Below are 20,239 nucleotides of genomic sequence, written 5' to 3' on the forward strand. Positions count from 1 at the left end.
TATACATATTAATAGCCATAGCAAACATAAAGTTTGCTATGGTGCGCAATTATGCAAACTATAGCTATAACATACAAATATGATTTTTGTATTTGCTATATGTGAAAGTTGTTTAAAAAAACAACAATTAGTCAAGGGCTCACAATTCATTGAGTTCTTAGTCCACTATTGCAGCCCATTTATTAAGAGTTTTTCATTGTTGAAGAAACGTGAGTGTGGGTTGTCTATTCCATATTGGGCTTTAAAAGTCAGTTGAGCCCAATCCGTCTTGTATGTAAGAAATTACTAAAAAATGTTAAGGTAGAGGTCTACTGTCTACACAGATGACAGATCTTACTTTTATTTTGTTAAGGTAGAGACATTGTTATCAATACGGTAATGAAAAAGCCTTTTTTTTTAAACTCCAAATTTCGAATAATTTCTTCTTACTTTGCCGATGCATGTGAAGAATCCATTACTAAATTTCAAAACCTTTGAAGAGGTTATTTTGTACTACGGATAAAGATAATAATTTTGGAATTAAATCCTAAATTAGTTTATTTTATGTTTGGTTGAATTATTTAATTGCAGTATAATATAAGGAGCTTGGAATAATAGTAAAAAAATGACATAAGAACAAGAAAGACGTATACTGCCAAGGTTTTCTTGTCATTTTGCTGAGTGAATATTCAATCTTTATTAAACACTAAACTAAACACGTGAATTTTTAAAAAAATGGGATAATTTTTAAGGAATATTGAAGAAACAAACAAACGAATGATAGAGTGACAATTAAAATAGAAACCTATGCAGCCAATTATTATGGGCCACAAATGTAGGCATGTGGGCCCATTTAATAATAAGATGGAGAGACGGCCCATGCTTTCCATCGCTCATTTTTTCCGAATAACTCCAACTTACCATTGATTCTCAACTATCAATTTCCATTTTGTTTTAACTGACTTCAGCAACTTGTAACATAACAACTGCTTAAGTTTCAAATTACTACTTTTTTCTTGTATTGTTTGCCAAAATTCTGCATTTATTTTGTTCAAATATATATGCTGAAATAACAAGACTAAAGTTATCTTTTGTTTTTTGGACAATTATTTAGTAAATGAATCTCTTTTTTTTTTCTTTTTTTTTTTATAATTTATGGACTTTGAACACCACAATACACAAAATAAATTTAAAAAAACTTAAAATCTTACCAACAAAATGTTTAACGACAATCTAATTTTATCGGTTCCAAGGAACATCAGACAGGGAATTTGAAGGGATTGAACTAGAATGTGAAATGGGACACGTGGCCCAATCAACTACTGCACAATAATTGGTTGAAAACTGAAATGACGTGTCACAAAAAGACCAGAATGGGCCCTACAAATGACGATATACGTGTCAATTTATTAGTAGAGATAATATAATGTATGGGCCTACTTGTGACGTTTTCCGTTGAGCTGTTAAGGAATCCAACAAAGAAGGAAGGTGTGCTCATTGTTCTGTGGGCTTGTAGGACAGCCCAATGCTGTCGTCTCAGGGTTTGTTACTCATCATTATCACTTTCCTCATGCTTCCTCATTTTTTTTACCTTTTATATATATATATATATATGTTTTGTTTTCTTTCCCAATACTTATATTTATTTGGGCTCTCTGGAGTATTTATTTTAAAAGGTGGTCTTTCTTTTTTTTATTACTATTGTATTTACGACTTTTTAAGATAATATTAAATGAGTGCGATATGAGAAATCAATTCCCTTTAAATAGATTTTATCAAACGTCTATTAGGATTAAGTCAATCATACAAAATATGTCATTTTCTCAATTGAAATATGTTAAGGTTTTATGATTTATTGAAATTTGTAATTTTGTGCAGACTATAAAAACTCAATTATCATTGTATATTCATAATCAAAACACATAAACTTCAAATAGTGTAGAACATCTTTTTTTTTCCATCCGATGTCTTGATATTAGTAGTTGGAATGAAAAGTCAAATTTACCCCAAAAAAAGGAATAAAAAAGACCAAAGACAAATGACAGGAATAAAAAAGACCAAAGACAAATGACGTAAATTCGCAGAATATAATGCTGCTTTGTCTCTCTTCTATTGTCTTTTCCTTCCTTTTAAAATGGAGCAAAAATCGTATATTATGGAAACTTATGTATTCTTGTTTCCATGTTCCCTTCTCTGAAATTTAAAAAAAATATAAAAAATATTTATATTTAAAGTCATATTGGAGCAACAAGAATCAACCAATTCAAATAATTAACATGTGGAAAAAAAATTAAAAAATATTTTAGAATTGAATATATCAAAGAAGATTGAAATTATCAACTTTTGATCTTATTTTATTTTTTTTGTAAAAACTCAAACATTATCACATATTTGATCAAGTAAAATTCAACCCACCTATATATTTTCTTTTCCAAAGAGGACAGAGATTCAAAATGTTGATAATTGAGAAACAAAAATATTAAATTGAGGAATATAAATCATAAAAGTAGGAATTTGACCAAATTATTGAGTGACAGAGTGAGAACTAAACAATAAAATAAAGAATATATATGGTATATTTTGGTAAATTCACAACTTAATGCCACATAATCCATGACTTAATGATGTATGATAAATCTATCCGAAAAACCTGATTATTCTGAAAGCGCGTATCTCACTTACAAATTAATTAATCGATTAAGCGAATAATTTAATTTTGAAAGTTACAAATAATATATACTAAGTTGGAAACAAATAATTAAATAGACCAAGTACTATTCTTCTATGTAATTAATAAATACTGAAAATCGAAAGTTCTTCTTCTTTCCTGAACAATTCATTATTAAAAGATAGTATTTTATATGTTATCATTCTAATTGGCCTTTTAGAAATATTAATTTTGAATGGACGGTAGACTTTCAACTCTCTCATAGAGGGTATAATACTATGAAAAACTCTGACCATTTAAACAAAAAATATTTAAGGCAATTTTTTGAGTAGCCAAAAGATATAAAGTGTAACACATATATTTCTGTTAATCTAGCTATTTCTTACAATACTGAGTATTCAATTAGTACTAGCCAATACTTTGAACTTTGACTGCAATGTGTCGGTGTATTACTATAAGTTCGGATGGATGCAACTCAGCTCAAACGATTGTTTGAAGTTAAGTAGAAATTATCTTGACGGTTCATCTAAAATAGTTAATGATAGATGGACTTGGTATGAGTCATGATTGATCACCAAGAATTTAATTTAAATTATATCATAATTTTGGAACAAATTGACAAGTCCTAGTCCACATAAATTTCACCAACATATTTTACTTCCAAATTGATCTAAAGGACTCCAAATTTGATATTTTACAATTATTCAATAAATTGAAATGAAAAAGAAACTCAATGATCAAGAATAAAATATCTGCAGAAGACCATTTGCATTGGGATCGCAATAAATATTCCTCCAACTGATTAAAAAAAAAACCTATTTGAATTTGAATTTTTTATTGCCTATAAGCACAAAATAGTTGAATTTTCAAGCTTAGGGTCCTAGACTCTTAATTTTATACATATCCTAGTTTAATCAATGTGATTTAAGTACTTAACAACTTGAAGCATGAAAAAAAATTATATCAAGACTGCTTAAAAGTTGTGACGTGTTGTACGTGTGGAGTCCGTGACGGAAAAATTACAGCTTAGTGCTACATGTACGAATGAACCAAATATTTTAAATAAAACCTAAATCCAATATCTATATCTATGAGCTAGCCATTAATAAATGGACATTTTTTTACCGCAATTTTCCCTCGTTGGGCATAGACTTTTTTCCATTAGGCTCCTGTAAGAGAGGGTATGAGAAGGGTCCCCTCTCCCTTGTCAAGGATTGATCGATAATATATGAACCGAAACATAAGCATATATAAAAAAAAATGTAATAAACTTTAAAATATTACTCTCTGAACTCATAATTTTATATTTTTACAAGTATATTGAATTCAGAATTTTACATATACTTGAAATTAACGAAGAAAGCTATCATGTTAATTACTATCACGAGTTCGTAATTTGGTCCTATCTTCCTAATTTATTTGTACTTTTTTGCTTATGATGGGTCGACTAATCTAATAGAGCTAATATGGTCCCTATTGGGTCATTTTTTTCCTGAAAAATAGATATTCAGGATTTAATAAATGAGAAGTACTGTAAGTTGTATTTTTCTTCCTCAGATAAAAGCCATTTATTTTGAATTTTTACGGGTGTTTTTCACACTATCGTAGGATATTTATTTAAGTACTTTTAGGTAACTAATTAGAATATAATATTTCAAATGGGTTGCATACTTTTCTATGTTTAGAAGTTTAATTATAAAAATTATACATTCTTAGTGCACAAATATTAAAATTCTTTTCGTAAATTTTCTTATCCTATGCTAAATATAGACATAAATAATATAATAAAAACAAAAGAATGTCAAATTGAAATATGGTTTTTGTGTAATCGATAAATAAAAATAAAGGTCATTATCTAAAACGACTAATATCTAATTACAGACCATTGTACTGGAGTTTTAATAGATGAAGGAGAATCTGTCCTTTTTAAAAGTTCGAATATGTTTATTCAAATATTATTTCTGCAATAAAAAAATGATTAAATTTTAAAAATTGTGGTTACTTCCAAGTAGCAGTCGTAAAAAAATTCTATTTATGAATTTCTACCAGAAAAAAAGATTGTAATTAATTTGTAGATAAGTCATAAAATTGGGTTGGTAGCCTAACAGTTGGAATTACAAAGAGTTCATATACGAATCCTCCTGTGTAAAGTGATGCGATGATGAGCTAAGACTGTTAGATGGTGCAACCCAAAACTTCAACAAATGATGCAATTACAAACCAAATTATCTAACTAATACGTAATAAAATATGAATACTCCTAACTAACTCAGATTTTGAAAGCATCACAATAATATTTTTCTAATATAGACGCTTTTGATCTAGTATAGAACAAAAGTACATATGTGGATAAAAACTTTTTTATCCCTTATGAATCAACTACAAGTTTTATTAGTAGAAATAAGTAAAATGGAAAACAAAATTAGCATAATAGATGGTTTACATATTAACAAACCAATTAACTTATGTATTATTTCGAGTGGAGACAAATCTATACACAACAGATATATATGTAGTACTACTGCAAATGATCTAAAACAATATCTGAGAATAATAATTATAAGCACAATTCCTCTGTCCCAACACCCACATTCAATTCTAATTTCTAATGCATTTTTCAAGTCCCTACTAAATGTTTATCCAGCTCTCAAATATCAATAATTCCATAGACAATCGATGTCCACTGGGCCAGTTGAAGTGATATTGAAGTCATGATCTTCGTAACCCCTCAAACTTTGTTTTGATTCTGACCCATAATTGTTATCTATCAAAAGCCTCATTATCGAGTTATCTTGGATCAATCCAGAATCTCCATACTGGAAATTTTCCATGTACGCCATCGATTGGTTTGGTACATTTGAAGGGAAATCGACTGAAACAGGGGAACTCGATAGAGGAGCATGATAATGATCATAAGTTTGAGGTTTTTGATCCTCCACTGAATCGGAGAAACACGTCACATGTGAATTACATGTCTCACCGCTACTTCTGGCTGTTGTTGTAATCTGAGTATTGTTGTTGTATGGTGACATGTCCATTAATGGTGGCAAATTTGAAGACCTCGAATTATCTGTTAAACTATCGCTTCTCGTGAGATTTGAGATTGCTATCTTTTTCCCTCCTGAATTCTTCTTGAATATTCTACAAATCACACATTCGTTCTGCAAAAAAAAAAAAAAAGTACATAGAGATTAAATCCTGAATCCGCGAGTCACAAAAAAACAAAACAAAACAGGGAAGCGTAGTTATACCTTGGCAGTTTTTGGGAGATTATGAATAGAATATTTTCCATCTAATCTATATTCATGCATGACCCAATTAGTTTTTTCACCTCTAGGTGCTCTTCCTTTGTAGAAAACAAGAGTTTTCTTCATACCAACAAATGTTTTTGACTTGAATATTTCCTTATCTTTCCCTGTTGCCTTCCAATACCCTGCTTCTGTGGCTCTGTTTGTCCTCTGTCCTGTTGGATATTTCTTGTCCCTCATACAAAAGAAGTACCATTCTTTTTCACCCATTTTTGCCTTCCCTGAACAATTTTTTTTTGAAAAAAAAATCACAATCATCAAACATATAATTCAGATAATTAAAACACAATTATGGGGCAAAAAAAAACTTACATGGCAAATCCCATGGTTCAACTTTGTTCAAATCCACCTCACCAATAGCTATAGCACAAAAGCTACTATCAAGAACCTTTGGGGCTAAATAGTGTGTAATAAGCTCTTCATCAGTCGGATGAAATCGAAAACCTGGAGGCAATTCCATTTCTTCTTCTTGACCACCAAATCCACACACACTTTCCATACTTTCTTGTTTAATTTTCAACAAATTCTAATAAATAAACAAATAAAAGAAGAAGAACCTTTTTGGATTCTTACAATTAATTTGATGATTGAAAACAATTGAAGAGGACAATTATTATATGAAGAAGTGAAAAAAATATGCACAAAAGGAGAGTGGGGCTAAGGGAAGAAAAGAAGAAAGTTTATAGTAGAAAGATTATTGGTATTCAGATTAAAGTGTAGCTAAGGAGGAACACCAGGTCTCTAAATACTAGTTTGTTAGCACACAAATAATTTCTAAAATCAACTTGAGTTCGGCAGTTTTTGGCTTTAGATTTATTTCTTCCATTCATTTTTACTCGTTCACTTTAAATTTTGTACGTTCATAAATAATAATTGACATAAATATTTTATCATAATATCTATATTAATTAATATTTACTATCAAATTTTATTAAAAAAAAAACAATTTGAGAAATATGTAATTAATGCTAAGAGTGATTTATATATGTAATTAATGCTAACGATTTGTGAAAACTTATTTTTAAAAAGATTTGACAAATAAAAATAAACCGAGAAATATTATTGAATAAATAGTCGCTGTCGTTGTGAAGTTGACCAAAAGCAGCACCTTATCTCTATTCTCTGCTTTCATATTTCAACTCCAATTTTAATGATTAATTAAAATGATAAAATGGCGTAATCATATGTGCATGCTATTAGGTAACATTAGAAATTCAAACGGATTGGAAAATTGTTCAGTTAGTTGTCATTTGTTTAACCAATAAAATCTACTTTATAATTTTGCTTCAAACTCATGACACAATAATTTCGAAGTTTATCTTCTTGATGGAATAATTAAAATATTACTATACAAAATGATTTATGATAAATAAAAACAAAATAGTTCTCCTTTACGAAATTGTCAAGAAAGTTCATTAATGTCAACTGTGATATTACTGCTCACACAGTCGCATAAAAGGTTCAATTAATTATACTACATGTTTAGGTACAGCTATAAATTTTACAAGACCAATCAATTATCATAAAAGTAAAAAGAAAAACAAAACATAGTTTGGTCCTTTACCAGGTTTAAATATTTTCTGTAATTAGCTTGTTGTGCTATATATTTGATCATATGGAAATTTTATCTTTTAAGACCAAAACATTAAATTCAATCATATCATGCTGTACCATGCACATGGCTTACATCTGTCTCACACTCTTGTACTCTTTTATTATTTACTTTATGACAACAAAAACCTATAGTTCATAATACTCACGTATGCTCTTACCAGTTACCATTGATTCTTTTTCTCTTTATTTACACTTAGATAAAATAATAGTATAATTTAAAAAGTCTTTGTGGGCGGTGTCGTATTTGAAAAAAAAAACCTTTTCTTGAAAAATAAATATTTTGATTTTTACTCATGTTCTGGTATTTGATAAGTAGGTAAAAGTATTATCGACAATCGTATATATGGAGTGATTGATCAAAGGGGTGGGCATAAGGGGGTAGGGAGGAATGGTGAGCTTTGAACGTTATTATTTGTTGGGTAATGTTAACATCCTACCTATGGCAAGGCCCACAAAGGCGGGGTGGTCCGGGTCAGAGTCATGATTGAACACAATGCTTGCTTGATGGACTTACTTAAGAAAAAAAATATCGCCTTGACTATCAGCTATAGCTTTTGACATGGTCGTAAGCGATCCTAATACTATGTACTATAAACTATTTTAAATGTACTCTACTAATGATGTTTTGTTTTTCCTGATTTTAAAGACTAATTTTTTGACAAACAATATTTTTTAAAACATTTTGACTAATCAATGTGAAAATTTGAAAATTATTTTCCTTTCATGCCAAACACACCCTAATTTTATCTTCAAGTCAGTGGTTTGATTATTTTTTTTTTCTTTCCCTTTATCACCTCTTTCTGTTCCTTTTGGTGTGCGGTTTGGCAAGAACTTTTGTCCGAATGCTACAAATTGTAGTAGTTCGTAAAAAGCGTATTTGAAACCCAAAAAATATAATAAAAGGAGCAATAGTTGGAGAGAGCCGTCAATTATATTCATTCACACATGTAATCACGTTTCATTAGTACTGTTTGTGTATAAATTAATACAATATATACTGCAGTAGATTCAAGATTCCTTATTATCCATTGCTAGAGTTTCTTAATTAGTACTTCTTAACAGATAATTATCCCTAAATTAGTGTCTAATCCTCCTCACGTAATCACATAAGCGTGCGAATTAAAATACTTAAATGACCTACTTCCATGGTCGCACCATCCCCCACCTCCACATACCGAATTGCTTCCCTATCAATCCATTCTGACTTTTCGTTTTTTTTTCTTATAGTCAAGTGACTTTCACTCCTTCAAATCTATTATTATTATCAAAATCTTAATTGATTTTATGCACTTGGGAGCTTCATTAGGAATGAAAAAAATTGTTCATGTGTGGACTTAATTGTCCTTTTCTTCGTCTAGTAAAGTCACCTTCAATGAGGACAATAATTGTTATTCTATCTTTATCGTGTGTAAGTACATTTTATAATGAGTTCCACTCGAACTTTTTCTTTCTTTTAACTTTCTTCAATTAATATGGATAATCAAAAGTACTGGTCCACTGGTCCTTCACTTATCATCTCACATGACTCGAATTTCTAAGGTAAAAATTGAAGTTAAAAATGCTTAAACACTTAAGCCAACCTCTTTCGTCATCTAGCTACTATACAGTGTATTTTAATTGTTAATCATTAACCTATAAGATACTAATTAGAGAGCTTCGTGAATATAGTAATCCCCCCTTTTTATTAAAGTTGGTAATCTAAAAATTTAAGATGGTGATATTAAAGTGTATAATCATCTCATATAAAAATTTAAGTCGATACACATTTAAAAATATGTATAAAACAATATTGAGTGCAAAAATTACTAACTATTTATATTTTCTCTTCTCATCTGATTCATGCACGTAGGCGGTTTGACATCCTAATTATAAACTATATCAAATTAATCAATTACAAATATATAAACGTTAGACTTCTACATCCTAATTCTAAAGTATACATTGCTCTTTATCATATATAGAGCATGTTTCTATTCACTTAGCGTCTTCTGCCTGTTACGGTTTTCATCCAATTAATTCGTGAATTAGTTCAACTTTTGTATGATTTGAAGACATGTTATTATATATCATCTAAAAAGTCTATGCAACCAATACCAACGGAGAAACTACGTAACGACACCTTCCATTTTAGGAGATTGTTTGTTATTGGTGCCTTTCTCCAAATCGTAAAACTAAGCCTAACTTTAATTTGTTAAACTAATAATAATAACACAAATTTGACATTTGACTACAGACTTTCTTTCTGGTAAGATGGAAAAAATGTGGGCCATGTTTCATCCATACCGACAAGTAGCCAATAGGGGAAACACTCACGTGTCATCTTTTGATTCCAAAGAATGTCCAAATTATTGACGATAACAACATTATCTTCTCACAAAAAAAAAAAAATAGGTTTAGATGACTAATTAAGTACTTAATTAATTAGATTAGATAAGACTAAGCAGCAAAAGTTGAAGGTGAACTCTATGTTTCTCGTTTCCGATCATAACAATTCAACTAAATTTAGGATTGAATATTAATTAGTTTTGGCACAAGGTGTGTTAACTAATTATATAATTAATCTCAATTTTTGAGGGGTTGATTAAGATGTACTTAATTAATTAATACTTGGGAATTAAGTCGTATAACATTAGGTAATGGATAAAGATTGAAATATGGTTCATTGTATGGAAATGAATGAGGAGGTGTAGATATTATATGAATGGATAGTAAATTCAAAGAATCGGTATAGATTAGGTCGTCTAAACTAATTAAGAGCAACAAACAAAAAAGAGGCAAAGCTAAGAATGAAATGTCCTTCTAAATTTAGAAACTTTCCTCTTTTGTTTGCTTTTGGCATGTCATATTCTTCTTAAAGTTGAAGCTGAATCAAGTGGCTATGGTACAGATACACTCCCTGTTGGATGAAACTAGTAGGCATCTAAAAAGATAGTACTGTCCCTCATCGATATATTAGAAAGAAAGAACTTCCTTTTTTTCACTTTACAAAAATTGATCTTCTAGTAGCTAGGCTAGGAAAAGCAAGAAAAAGAATCAGTAACTCTGTTGATCAAGGTTAGGATAGATAGAAAGAATCACCTAGTATTTTTTGTCTCTGAATTTAGAAACTGAGACCTTTAGGGTTCTCATTTACTTCATTGACTACCGAGCCACCCCTTGGGTGCCTAGCTAGTACAAATTTATTACAGAATTATTCCCTTAGACCAAAACTATGACGACTAGTCATATGAATATACTTGTATGATTATAGGAAAATAATAGTATGATTAAACAAATTGATAGAGTATATATTTAAAGATTTTGAAAGTCATTGAGCTGATTTCGCAAAGATTACAAAGATAATATTCTTAATCACTACTATGACAAGACTTTTATTCCCCAAGGAAAATTGAAAAAGAAAAGGCTACAAATTATTTTCAGAACTAGATATGGTAGATTGTGGTTGGTTAATCCTAACACCAACCAAAATGCAATGCTACGATCCTAATCTATTAAATAAATATAGTAAGTACCAATTAGTTCTTTTATTTTAATTTATTTTTCATTTGATATTATATTCTAGTACGTTGTCCAACATTAGTTGTAGGAAGAAGTATGAAGTAGGTCAATCTCTCGTATTGAGTCATGTAAAATTGCAGAATGAAAAAAGAGTTCATTTATTCATTTTATTTATTGCTTAAATTATTTATATATAAATAGTAGTTCTGTATTACTTTAGTTAATACTAGTGATGATGAGGTCCTACTATCTAAGACTTCTTCAGAAAAATCTTTATCCACATAGCTATCTCGATAGTATCCTAAATCTATAGTATAATCTATTATCTATAGTATTATAACAGATTATATAGAAAAAAAAGTAAAGATTATAACGCCCCTTTGAAATTAAACAAATCAAAATATGCAAATTTGATGATTATTCATTTTATAATTAAATAATGTATCAAGGGGATTACTAATCATGTTGAAATTAATAATAATTCTTGAATTATTTACTTTTTATTTCATTTTTTTGATTAATTACATTAAAATTATGATATATATGGTTTACAATCTAATACATCCGTTTGACTTTAAATTGAATAAAATTATCATTGAACCTTTCTTATAAATAATATTGGAAAAAAATATATTTTACCCAAGGACACTTATATTTAGATTGTTATCTCACATTGAATGCATGCATGTGATACAATACTATGCCAAAACTTTGGTTTAAAATATATAAAATACTATATCACTTATACATAAAATCAAAAAAACATTGAAACAAACGACATAAATATTTCCGGTATATAATAAACACCAAATTTAGTTATAATGATTCTAAACTACCCAACTCGTTGTTTTCAAGTTTTTGGTATGTAATATAATATTTTTATTTATTGGTACAAGTTTTTGGATTATTACAATTTGGTCAGTTGTCGCTAGCGACACTTCCATTTCATGTATGCCGCAAACAGATTTCTGGCCTTTTAGTTGATTAATTATCTAAAATATAATTAAGAAGTGATCGAAAATTAATTAAATTAAAGATTAATTAAAAATTCAACTAGCTGAAGGTCTATTGGAAATAACCTCTTTATCAGGGATAAGATTTGCGTACATCCACCCTTCTTAAACTTTGCTTTTACGCTGGATATGTTATTGTTGTTATAAAAGATTAATTAATTAAGAAGTGAGGATTTTTAGAGGTCCCAATATTTGGGACTAATGTTAGTTCAGTTAGGTAAGAATGAGCATCATATGCACGACAAGCTGGGCTTATAATGTCCAAACAGTGTATGCATGAACCACAGCCTACTATTTAGCAGTTTCCTATACTATGAAGTAACCACAGCTACTTTCCAAAATTATTAAAGAAAAATAAAAGGAGAGAAGAAAAAAGAAAAGATAATTACGTTTGTCTAATTTGTTTAGTAGCTAGGCTAAGCTATATATACTAGCTATGCCAAAGTATTTAATTAGTTATACCAACGTTTGATAAATAATACTATGGAAATTCGTCCAACTATATAAAAATGGTGGCTTGAAGATAATAATTAGGAGTAATATTTGACTAAATATGGTAACATAAACTTAATTAATTTGACAAAATCAAAGTTCATCTTGCATTGATTCACATTGAATAGATGAAGCTTGGATTCAATCAAAGAGCTTGTAATTATGTATGTATTCGTTTGCTTTTCCTACAGATCAGCCCGTCTGTAATAATTATTAATTAATTATCTGCTTTTAATTTAATGTCCTCTCCTTTAGAAATATAATATTTGTGACACATTACTATGCCAAAACTTGGTTAATTTCTTGGCCATGCAATGGAATTTTTTTTTTTAAAAAAAATCCTAATTGTGATATTTTATTTTTATTTTCCTTAAAAATATGTTTTAATTACCTAGGGTAGAGGAAACGAGAAAAGAAATAGGAAAAATAAATCACTCTACCATGTAAAAGACTCTAATCGATCACCTTAAATTAATAGCCTATGAGTGAAATTATGATGAATTTATGTGATATTTCATTTGTTATATACTCTTCATTTCTTTTAGTTCTGGTTAATATATCATTTTTTTAAGAGTCAAAGTATATTCCCTTTGATCAATATTTTAACATGTATCTTTTCATCATATTAATATGAGAAGAAATTGTAACTTATTAGTATATTTTTTGAATTTTAAATATATATGGGGTGTGGTGTTGTTAAAATTTTTCATACAATTATCCAACATCTAATTTTTTTTTTATTTAAAATATATAATAAATCTAATTCAAGCTCCAAATATCAGACAGAAATTGCTTTTTGTAAAAAAGTTGACAAGTATAAAAGGGAAAGGCTGGTGTATAACATTAGAGTTTATCTTAAGCAAAAAAACATTAAAGTTTATTGTTAAGGAACACCGAACACCTAAAAAACGTTGCAGTTTAAAAATTTATTTGCACCTGATACAAAATGAACCTTTTTCGTTTTACATATGCACTAGTTCTTCTGGAACAAAAAAAGTCTATTTTCTTTTCCAATCCAAAAAGTCTAAAAACAGGAAACATTTTAAAACAACTTACTTTGACCTCACGGAAAACACGGTGCTCGTGCAACTCCTTGTTCAAAAGTCTAAATAAACTTGTATCCGCGTCTTCAATTTTTCTTCGTAAAAAATAATTGATCATAGTTTCATTTTACAAATATTATCGATAGAAAAGGTAAATAATCAGAAAAAGTAAGTTTAACCAATAATCATACATGTTTGCTCGACAAATAAGGCACGCTCAAATAATTAACCATTTTTATCAGACATTATTGACAGATATATTAGACGGTGCGATTTGCGTTGGAGGGTCTTGAGTGAAAAAAATGTATTTGATATTTAAAAATAGGAGTATATATTTTTAATGGTGAAGCCAATTTTTTGTTTTAGTTATTAGAAAACATTTCCAGAAAATACATATTTTATCAACATTAAAAAATGATTTATTTTTTTCCTTATAACTTCTCAACTCTAACTCCATGTTACTTCATCCAACTAACGCGTAGTCGTTATTAGAAATCTCTAATAGGAGTACAATAAATTCTCATCAGCAATCATGTTAGTTTTGCAGAAAATATTGACATATGGTGAAATTTCCGGGCAAGTGCACAATGGCAGTCTGTTACGTAGAAAGTCGACATAACTGGTGCAAATTATACTATAAAATTAAAATTTCTTTTGTTTCACTTTGTTTGTCTGATTTTTACTTAACTCATAATTTAAAAAAATAAAGAGGACTTTTGAATTTTGTAATTTAAACTAAGGATATGTTCATTAGAATGTCCTTAAATCTTGTAGTTATAAACATATCATATGATAAATTAGAACTAAGAATCGTCAAGAAAAACAAATTCTATGTAACATACTTAAATAATTTTATTTTATTTTTAAAAAAGACAAATAATTGAAGGGAAAATTACGCGGTTAAACAAACTTATACTACTGAATTACTCATCATAGCTATAGTTTGCTATAATTACCACTCGCGACTAACATTATACATTAATTACGTGGGTTGACTTCGAGTTTGTATAATTAGCCACGTTTGTATATGTATAATTCACCAGAATATACAAATACATATGTATAATATACAATTATCTAACCGATATACATATACAATTCACCTTTCTCCCACTCTCTGCCCTCTCTCGCTTGCCTCTCTCCTCCCTCTCCCAATATCGCTCGCCTCTCTCCTTCCTCTCCCAATCTCGCTTGCCATATATACAAATACATATGTATAATATACAACTATCTAACCGACATACATATACAATTCACCTTTCTCCCACTCTTTGCCATCTCTCTCCTAGTTTTGCTCGCCTCTCTCCTCCCTATAACATGTAGCTACGAATTGTAATTATCAAACTATAGCTATGGAGATTAATTAAGCTATTTTTGAGTGACTATATGTGAAGGTTCCTCATAATTGAAATGGCAGGAGTAGTGGGCCAATCTTCAAGCAAAAGATCCTTGTAGTGAATATCTGAACCTAAAATAAAGATAAAGCCCATGAGAAACAACAGGCCAGGCCCAATATTAGTTGATGAATCCGTAGAAGCACATCTATGAGTGGGACTGTGGAAGATAAATGATCAAAAAGACAATAGCAAGCAGGAGTTCAAATCTTCACCGACAATCATCACTATGGAGCAAATGCAAAGATCTTCAATCCCTAAAGCAAATTCATGCTTTGATGATCATCAATGGCTTCAACTCCAATCGCATTGCTCTCAGGGAGCTCATATATGCTTCTGCTGTTACTCTCTCAGCATCTATTCACTATGCCCACAAGCTGTTTGCTCAAATTACTCAACCAGATCTCTTCATGTGGAACACCATACTTAGAGGCTCAGCTCAGAGTCACAGGCCTTCTCTTGCTGTTTCCGTTTATACCCAGATGGAAAAACGTTCCATACGTCCGGATAGTTATACTTTTCCGTTTCTACTCAAGGCATATACCAAGCTTTCTTGGCTTGTTTCTGGCCTTACTGTACATGGGAAAATTGTGAAACATGGGTTTGAATCTAATAAATTTGCGAGGAATACCCTTATATATTTTCACGCTAATGTTGGAGATATAAGAATTGCAGGCCAACTTTTTGATGGTTCTGCTAAGAGGGACGTTGTTGCTTGGTCTGCTTTGACGGCTGGATATGCGAGAAGAGGGGAATTGGATGCGGCGAGGAGGCTTTTTGATGATATGCCGGTTAAAGACTTGGTTTCTTGGAATGTAATGATCACTGGGTATGTGAAGCAAGGGAAGATGGAGAATGCGAGGGAGATGTTTGATATTGTGCCAAAGAGGGATGTTGTGACTTGGAATGCCATGATTTCTGGATATGTGCTTTGTGGAGAAAATGAGAAGGCTTTGAAGATGTACGAAGAGATGAGAGGTGCAGGGGAATACCCTGATGAAGTCACCATGTTGCACCTTTTATCCGCTTGCACTGATTCAGCATTCTTGGATGTTGGCGAGCAGATACATCGATCAATTATTGATATGGGTGCAGGCGAGTTAAGCGTATTTCTTGGTAATGCACTTGTAGACATGTATGCTAGGTGTGGCAACATTAGGAAGGCACTTGAAGTGTTTCAAGGCATGAGAGAGAAGGACGTGTCGTCTTGGAACATAATTATATTAGGATTAGCTTTCCATGGTCATTCTGAAGAATGTATCTCTCTTTTTGAAGATATGAGGAGAATGAAGTATATCCCTAATGAAATTACTTTTGTTGGTGTATTGGTTGCTTGTAGTCACGGTGGTAAAGTTGATGATGGCCGAGAATATTTCAGCATGATGAGAACTGACTACAATATTGAGACAAACATAAGGCACTATGGCTGTATGGTGGATATGCTAGCACGTGCAGGACTATTGAATGAAGCGTTTGAATTCATAAACACGATGGAGATTAAACCTAATGTTATTATATGGAGAACACTGCTAGGAGCTTGTAAAGTTCATTCCAATGTCGAGCTGGGAAGGTATGCTAATGAGCAGTTGCTTAAATTGGGAAGGGAAGACAGTGGGGACTATGTCTTGCTGTCTAATATCTATGCGTCGAGGGATGAATGGGATGGTGTTGAAAGGGTGAGGAAGTTGATGGATGACAATGGGGTTTGGAAAGAACCTGGTTGTACTTTAATTGAGGCTGATGATTATGATCTCAAGAATTTTTGTTTTGATTCCAAGCGTAAACACTCTTGAGAATAGAGATAGCAGGCACAAGCGGAGAAGGGAGCAACTAAGCTTAATGCCAAACTTGGTACGCGTGAAGGTCCATCCTCTGTGGGAGGGTACAAAGACGACATCTTTGATCCAACTCTTCCGTCTATTCACATCATAAACCACTGTAGTTCATTAGACGTGCAAATTGCATTTTGGATTGTTTCTATCAGCAGTTCATTGAGGATTTGTGGTCATTGTATGCCTCATTTAGACATTTTGTTGTAGTCTTCGTTAGTGCATACAACATTAATTTATATTTGGCTAGGGCTGTGTCAGGTATTTTAGGACTTGTAAGTTGCAGGTCCAAATAAAATTTATAGCTAAGCTTTATACAGAAATTTGATGTACTTGTTGATTTTCAGCAGGAAGACAATTGTCAAGTAATAACAGAACAAATACAACATCAATTTTATTGATTGAGAGGAAGAATCACTAAAACAAACAGATTTAATAACATCTTGAAGGAATAAATGACAAGAATCATTCAAAAATTTCTTGGAATAAAACACAATATCAAATGATGAAATCGCGCGTCCTTTCTTGGCGCAGGAAGTGATCAATAATCAGTTTCTTGAAAGGGCCAGAGCAGACAATATGATGAGCAGCAAAAACACAAGAACTCCAATGAAGGATCCAACCAAAGAGCCAGATGCACGATCGCAGAAAGAGTTGTACTGCTGGCAAATAGCAATCCAATTAGCACGAGCATTTCCCTTGTGTGCCAAATACACAATGGCTGCTGCTGCTGATGCTCCAGATGTTAAAAATGCCATCATCACCGTATCAAAGAAGATCAACACCACCCTTGTTATTCTTGCACCACTCATCACAATGTGCAAGATGGATAGGACAAGAGATACAGCGAGGTACGCGCTAACTATGCCATTAGCTACCACAAAGAACCTGTGAATTTTCATAAACAATAATGAGTAACCTGGTTAAAAATTAAAATTCTAATATACTACTTACTATCATAGGTTAAACTGCACCCATCTTTACACTAACATAGATAACATCTAATAAGTGTTAAACTAGTTACCTGAAAAGTAAGACAAACAACCTGCTATAACATGCTAAAGTACAGTAATAAGTAATATATTTATACCGTCAGTGTATATGAATTATATCGCAAACAAAAAAATAGTAGTTATAGTGTATTATCTTACGTGAAAGTAGGAAGGTCCTTGTACTCAGCCTTAAACCTAATGAACTGTTCGAAGGAGGGAAGGGTCTCATTAGTTGTTCCCATGGCAATTGCACTTCCTAAGGTACCTAAAATGGCAACAATTCTCATAATAAAATCAAGAAAAGAAATTCCTCTGTTCCCCTTTGGCTTTGAATCTTTTGAATCATCTCCAGCTTCACTGCCACCCATTTTCTCCTTGATTTATTACTTTGCTATATACTCTTCAACAGTTTCGAATTAATTTCGATGTTTTTATGAACTTTTGTTGTGGTACACTTAGAGCAATACTAACATGCTATTTATACTAGGAAATAATTCTGTTAATTTCAAACTGTACAATCAAGAATCCACTATAAAGCATAACGTAAGTCAATAAGTGGAATGGTTGGTTTTGAAAATCCTACTTATTTAATTCGTCCCATTGGTAGGTAACTATACATTACTGTTATTAATTAAGTTAAAGCCAATATGCTAGGTCTTTTTAAACATTTTTTTTTAATTCCATGGTTTTGGCACTTGAAATAAGCATTAATAAAGAGCAGAGTTGCAACTATTAAGGTGTTAATTATTACTCCCTCCGTTCAACAATACTTGTCCACTTTATGAAATCAATGGATAATACTAAATTAACTTCATCAACTCCTCTTGCTTGCATTTATGTTTTCCTAGATATTGGGAAAATTAAGATAGGTAAGCGAGAACGAAGAAATCACCTAGTGTTTTTTTCCAGGAATTGAACTTGAGATGTTATGGTGCTCAATCTACGTCATTGACTACTAAGCAACACTTTTGGGTGCTAATAGTTTTACATTTTAATTCAGTAGTGTAGGAGAGCATATTGAATAATTAGGAGAAAAAGCATTGGGTATATTAGCAGATGAATAAGCACCAAGAAAAGAGTCAATTTCCGTGTGACAATATAATGTAGCATCGTATTTAAATTTTTAAAGAAAGGTAACCAGAAATAGTCATAAGAGCTTTTGACTATGTGTTCAATAGTCAAAATACGTTAAGTGCTAAACTTGCAAAGGACTTGAAGTGAGATTGTACCTACATCTAATTTGGTAAACAAATTAAGTAAATACTCATGAAACTGTTATCATGTCAAAGCTACATTGGCTACAACAGGTTAACAGCCATCGAAGTCCTTCAACTGCTAGACTAGATACAATCTGAGTCCACTGTATTTTGAACCCCCACGTATGTCCTCTTTTGTGATTTCCACTTTTTTTTACTTTCTTTTTATGATTTGCATCCTATGTTCTTGTAAAATAATTTTAAAAAAATATTAAAAAGCAAGGAACAAATTGAAATACAAATAATACTTAGTAAAAAAGAAATGACACAGAATTTAAAAAGAACTCGATTAAAAAAAATGACCATTTTAAGAGACATTCATTGTAATAGCATATTGACACATGAAAGGTCTTAGCACTGAACCAAAAATATAAATAAAATGGATGCAGTAACCCAAAAAATGATTACCGAGAAATCCATGTGTGACATGCCCTTCGGACCAATCACAACCTTTTAAACTCGGTGGATAATGGACCCACCCCTCTATCCTTCTCCACTTAAATACGGGCTTCCCTTTGCATGGTGTGGGGATTGAATCTGCGACCACCTTTTGCCACCCTATTTTACCCAAAAATTAATTGCATAATTAACTCTTTGTCTTCATCTATCCATATATTGCATAATTCCCCACTGTAACTCAATGAGAGAAAAGTTGTCCCAACATCTGTAACCTGGGGTTTCTAACTCAGGCAAAGCTAATGTCCTCAATCTATCTATGGAACAGATCTTGAAGTCTGATCATTTCATGATCACTTCTCCGAAATGCCCCCGACATAGATATAGTCAAGGGTTGTAGTTTTATGGTCAATTGAGTAGGACTTGGAAGCTCATTTAGTTTGATAACACAAGAGCAACTAGAGCTTTGATACACTTTTTTCTTTTTTGGTAACAACTGTAAAATATTACCATAACCACCAAAGAACAAATACAAATAAAAGAGCACCTATTTCTTAAACAAAGAATAGGCTTCTAACAAAAGAAAATACCTAGTTACATAACAAATGTTGAATAAAGTGTCTACATTTATTTGCTCTCTTAGAACTACTAAGTAAGTGTAATCTTTCACTGATTTCCTTCTTTATATGTGTTACTGCCTCTTCCGTATGTACACATATGTCTCTAAATCTCCTCCAATTCCTAGCACGCCAAGTGT

General features: G+C 31.2%; 3 protein-coding genes across 3 annotated transcripts; 1 reads left to right on the forward strand and 2 right to left on the reverse strand.

The window, feature by feature from the left end:
• Positions 1 to 5,298: 5,298 nt before the first annotated feature.
• LOC125848777 (NAC domain-containing protein 92-like) lies at positions 5,299 to 6,683 on the reverse strand. The gene is made up of 3 exons (XM_049528711.1): positions 6,268 to 6,683; positions 5,899 to 6,176; positions 5,299 to 5,808 (listed from the first exon to the last, which is right to left on the reverse strand). The coding sequence occupies exons 1-3, from the start codon at positions 6,452 to 6,454 to the stop codon at positions 5,302 to 5,304; spliced, it is 972 nt and encodes a 323-aa protein (XP_049384668.1). The 5' UTR covers positions 6,455 to 6,683; the 3' UTR covers positions 5,299 to 5,301.
• Positions 6,684 to 15,176: 8,493 nt separating this feature from the next.
• LOC125848774 (pentatricopeptide repeat-containing protein At5g15300) lies at positions 15,177 to 17,100 on the forward strand. Its single transcript, XM_049528705.1, has one exon. It carries the CDS (start codon positions 15,183 to 15,185, stop codon positions 16,800 to 16,802), a length of 1,620 nt encoding a protein of 539 aa, XP_049384662.1. The 5' UTR covers positions 15,177 to 15,182; the 3' UTR covers positions 16,803 to 17,100.
• A 271-nt stretch (positions 17,101 to 17,371) lies between these two features.
• On the reverse strand, positions 17,372 to 18,257 carry LOC125848780 (casparian strip membrane protein 3-like). Its single transcript, XM_049528716.1, has 2 exons — positions 17,990 to 18,257; positions 17,372 to 17,726 (listed from the first exon to the last, which is right to left on the reverse strand). Exons 1-2 carry the CDS (start codon positions 18,196 to 18,198, stop codon positions 17,387 to 17,389), a joined length of 549 nt encoding a protein of 182 aa, XP_049384673.1. The 5' UTR covers positions 18,199 to 18,257; the 3' UTR covers positions 17,372 to 17,386.
• Positions 18,258 to 20,239: the final 1,982 nt, after the last annotated feature.

This window comes from Solanum stenotomum, chromosome 12 (genome assembly GCF_019186545.1).
Source record: "Solanum stenotomum isolate F172 chromosome 12, ASM1918654v1, whole genome shotgun sequence".
Taxonomy (NCBI): domain Eukaryota; kingdom Viridiplantae; phylum Streptophyta; class Magnoliopsida; order Solanales; family Solanaceae; genus Solanum; species Solanum stenotomum.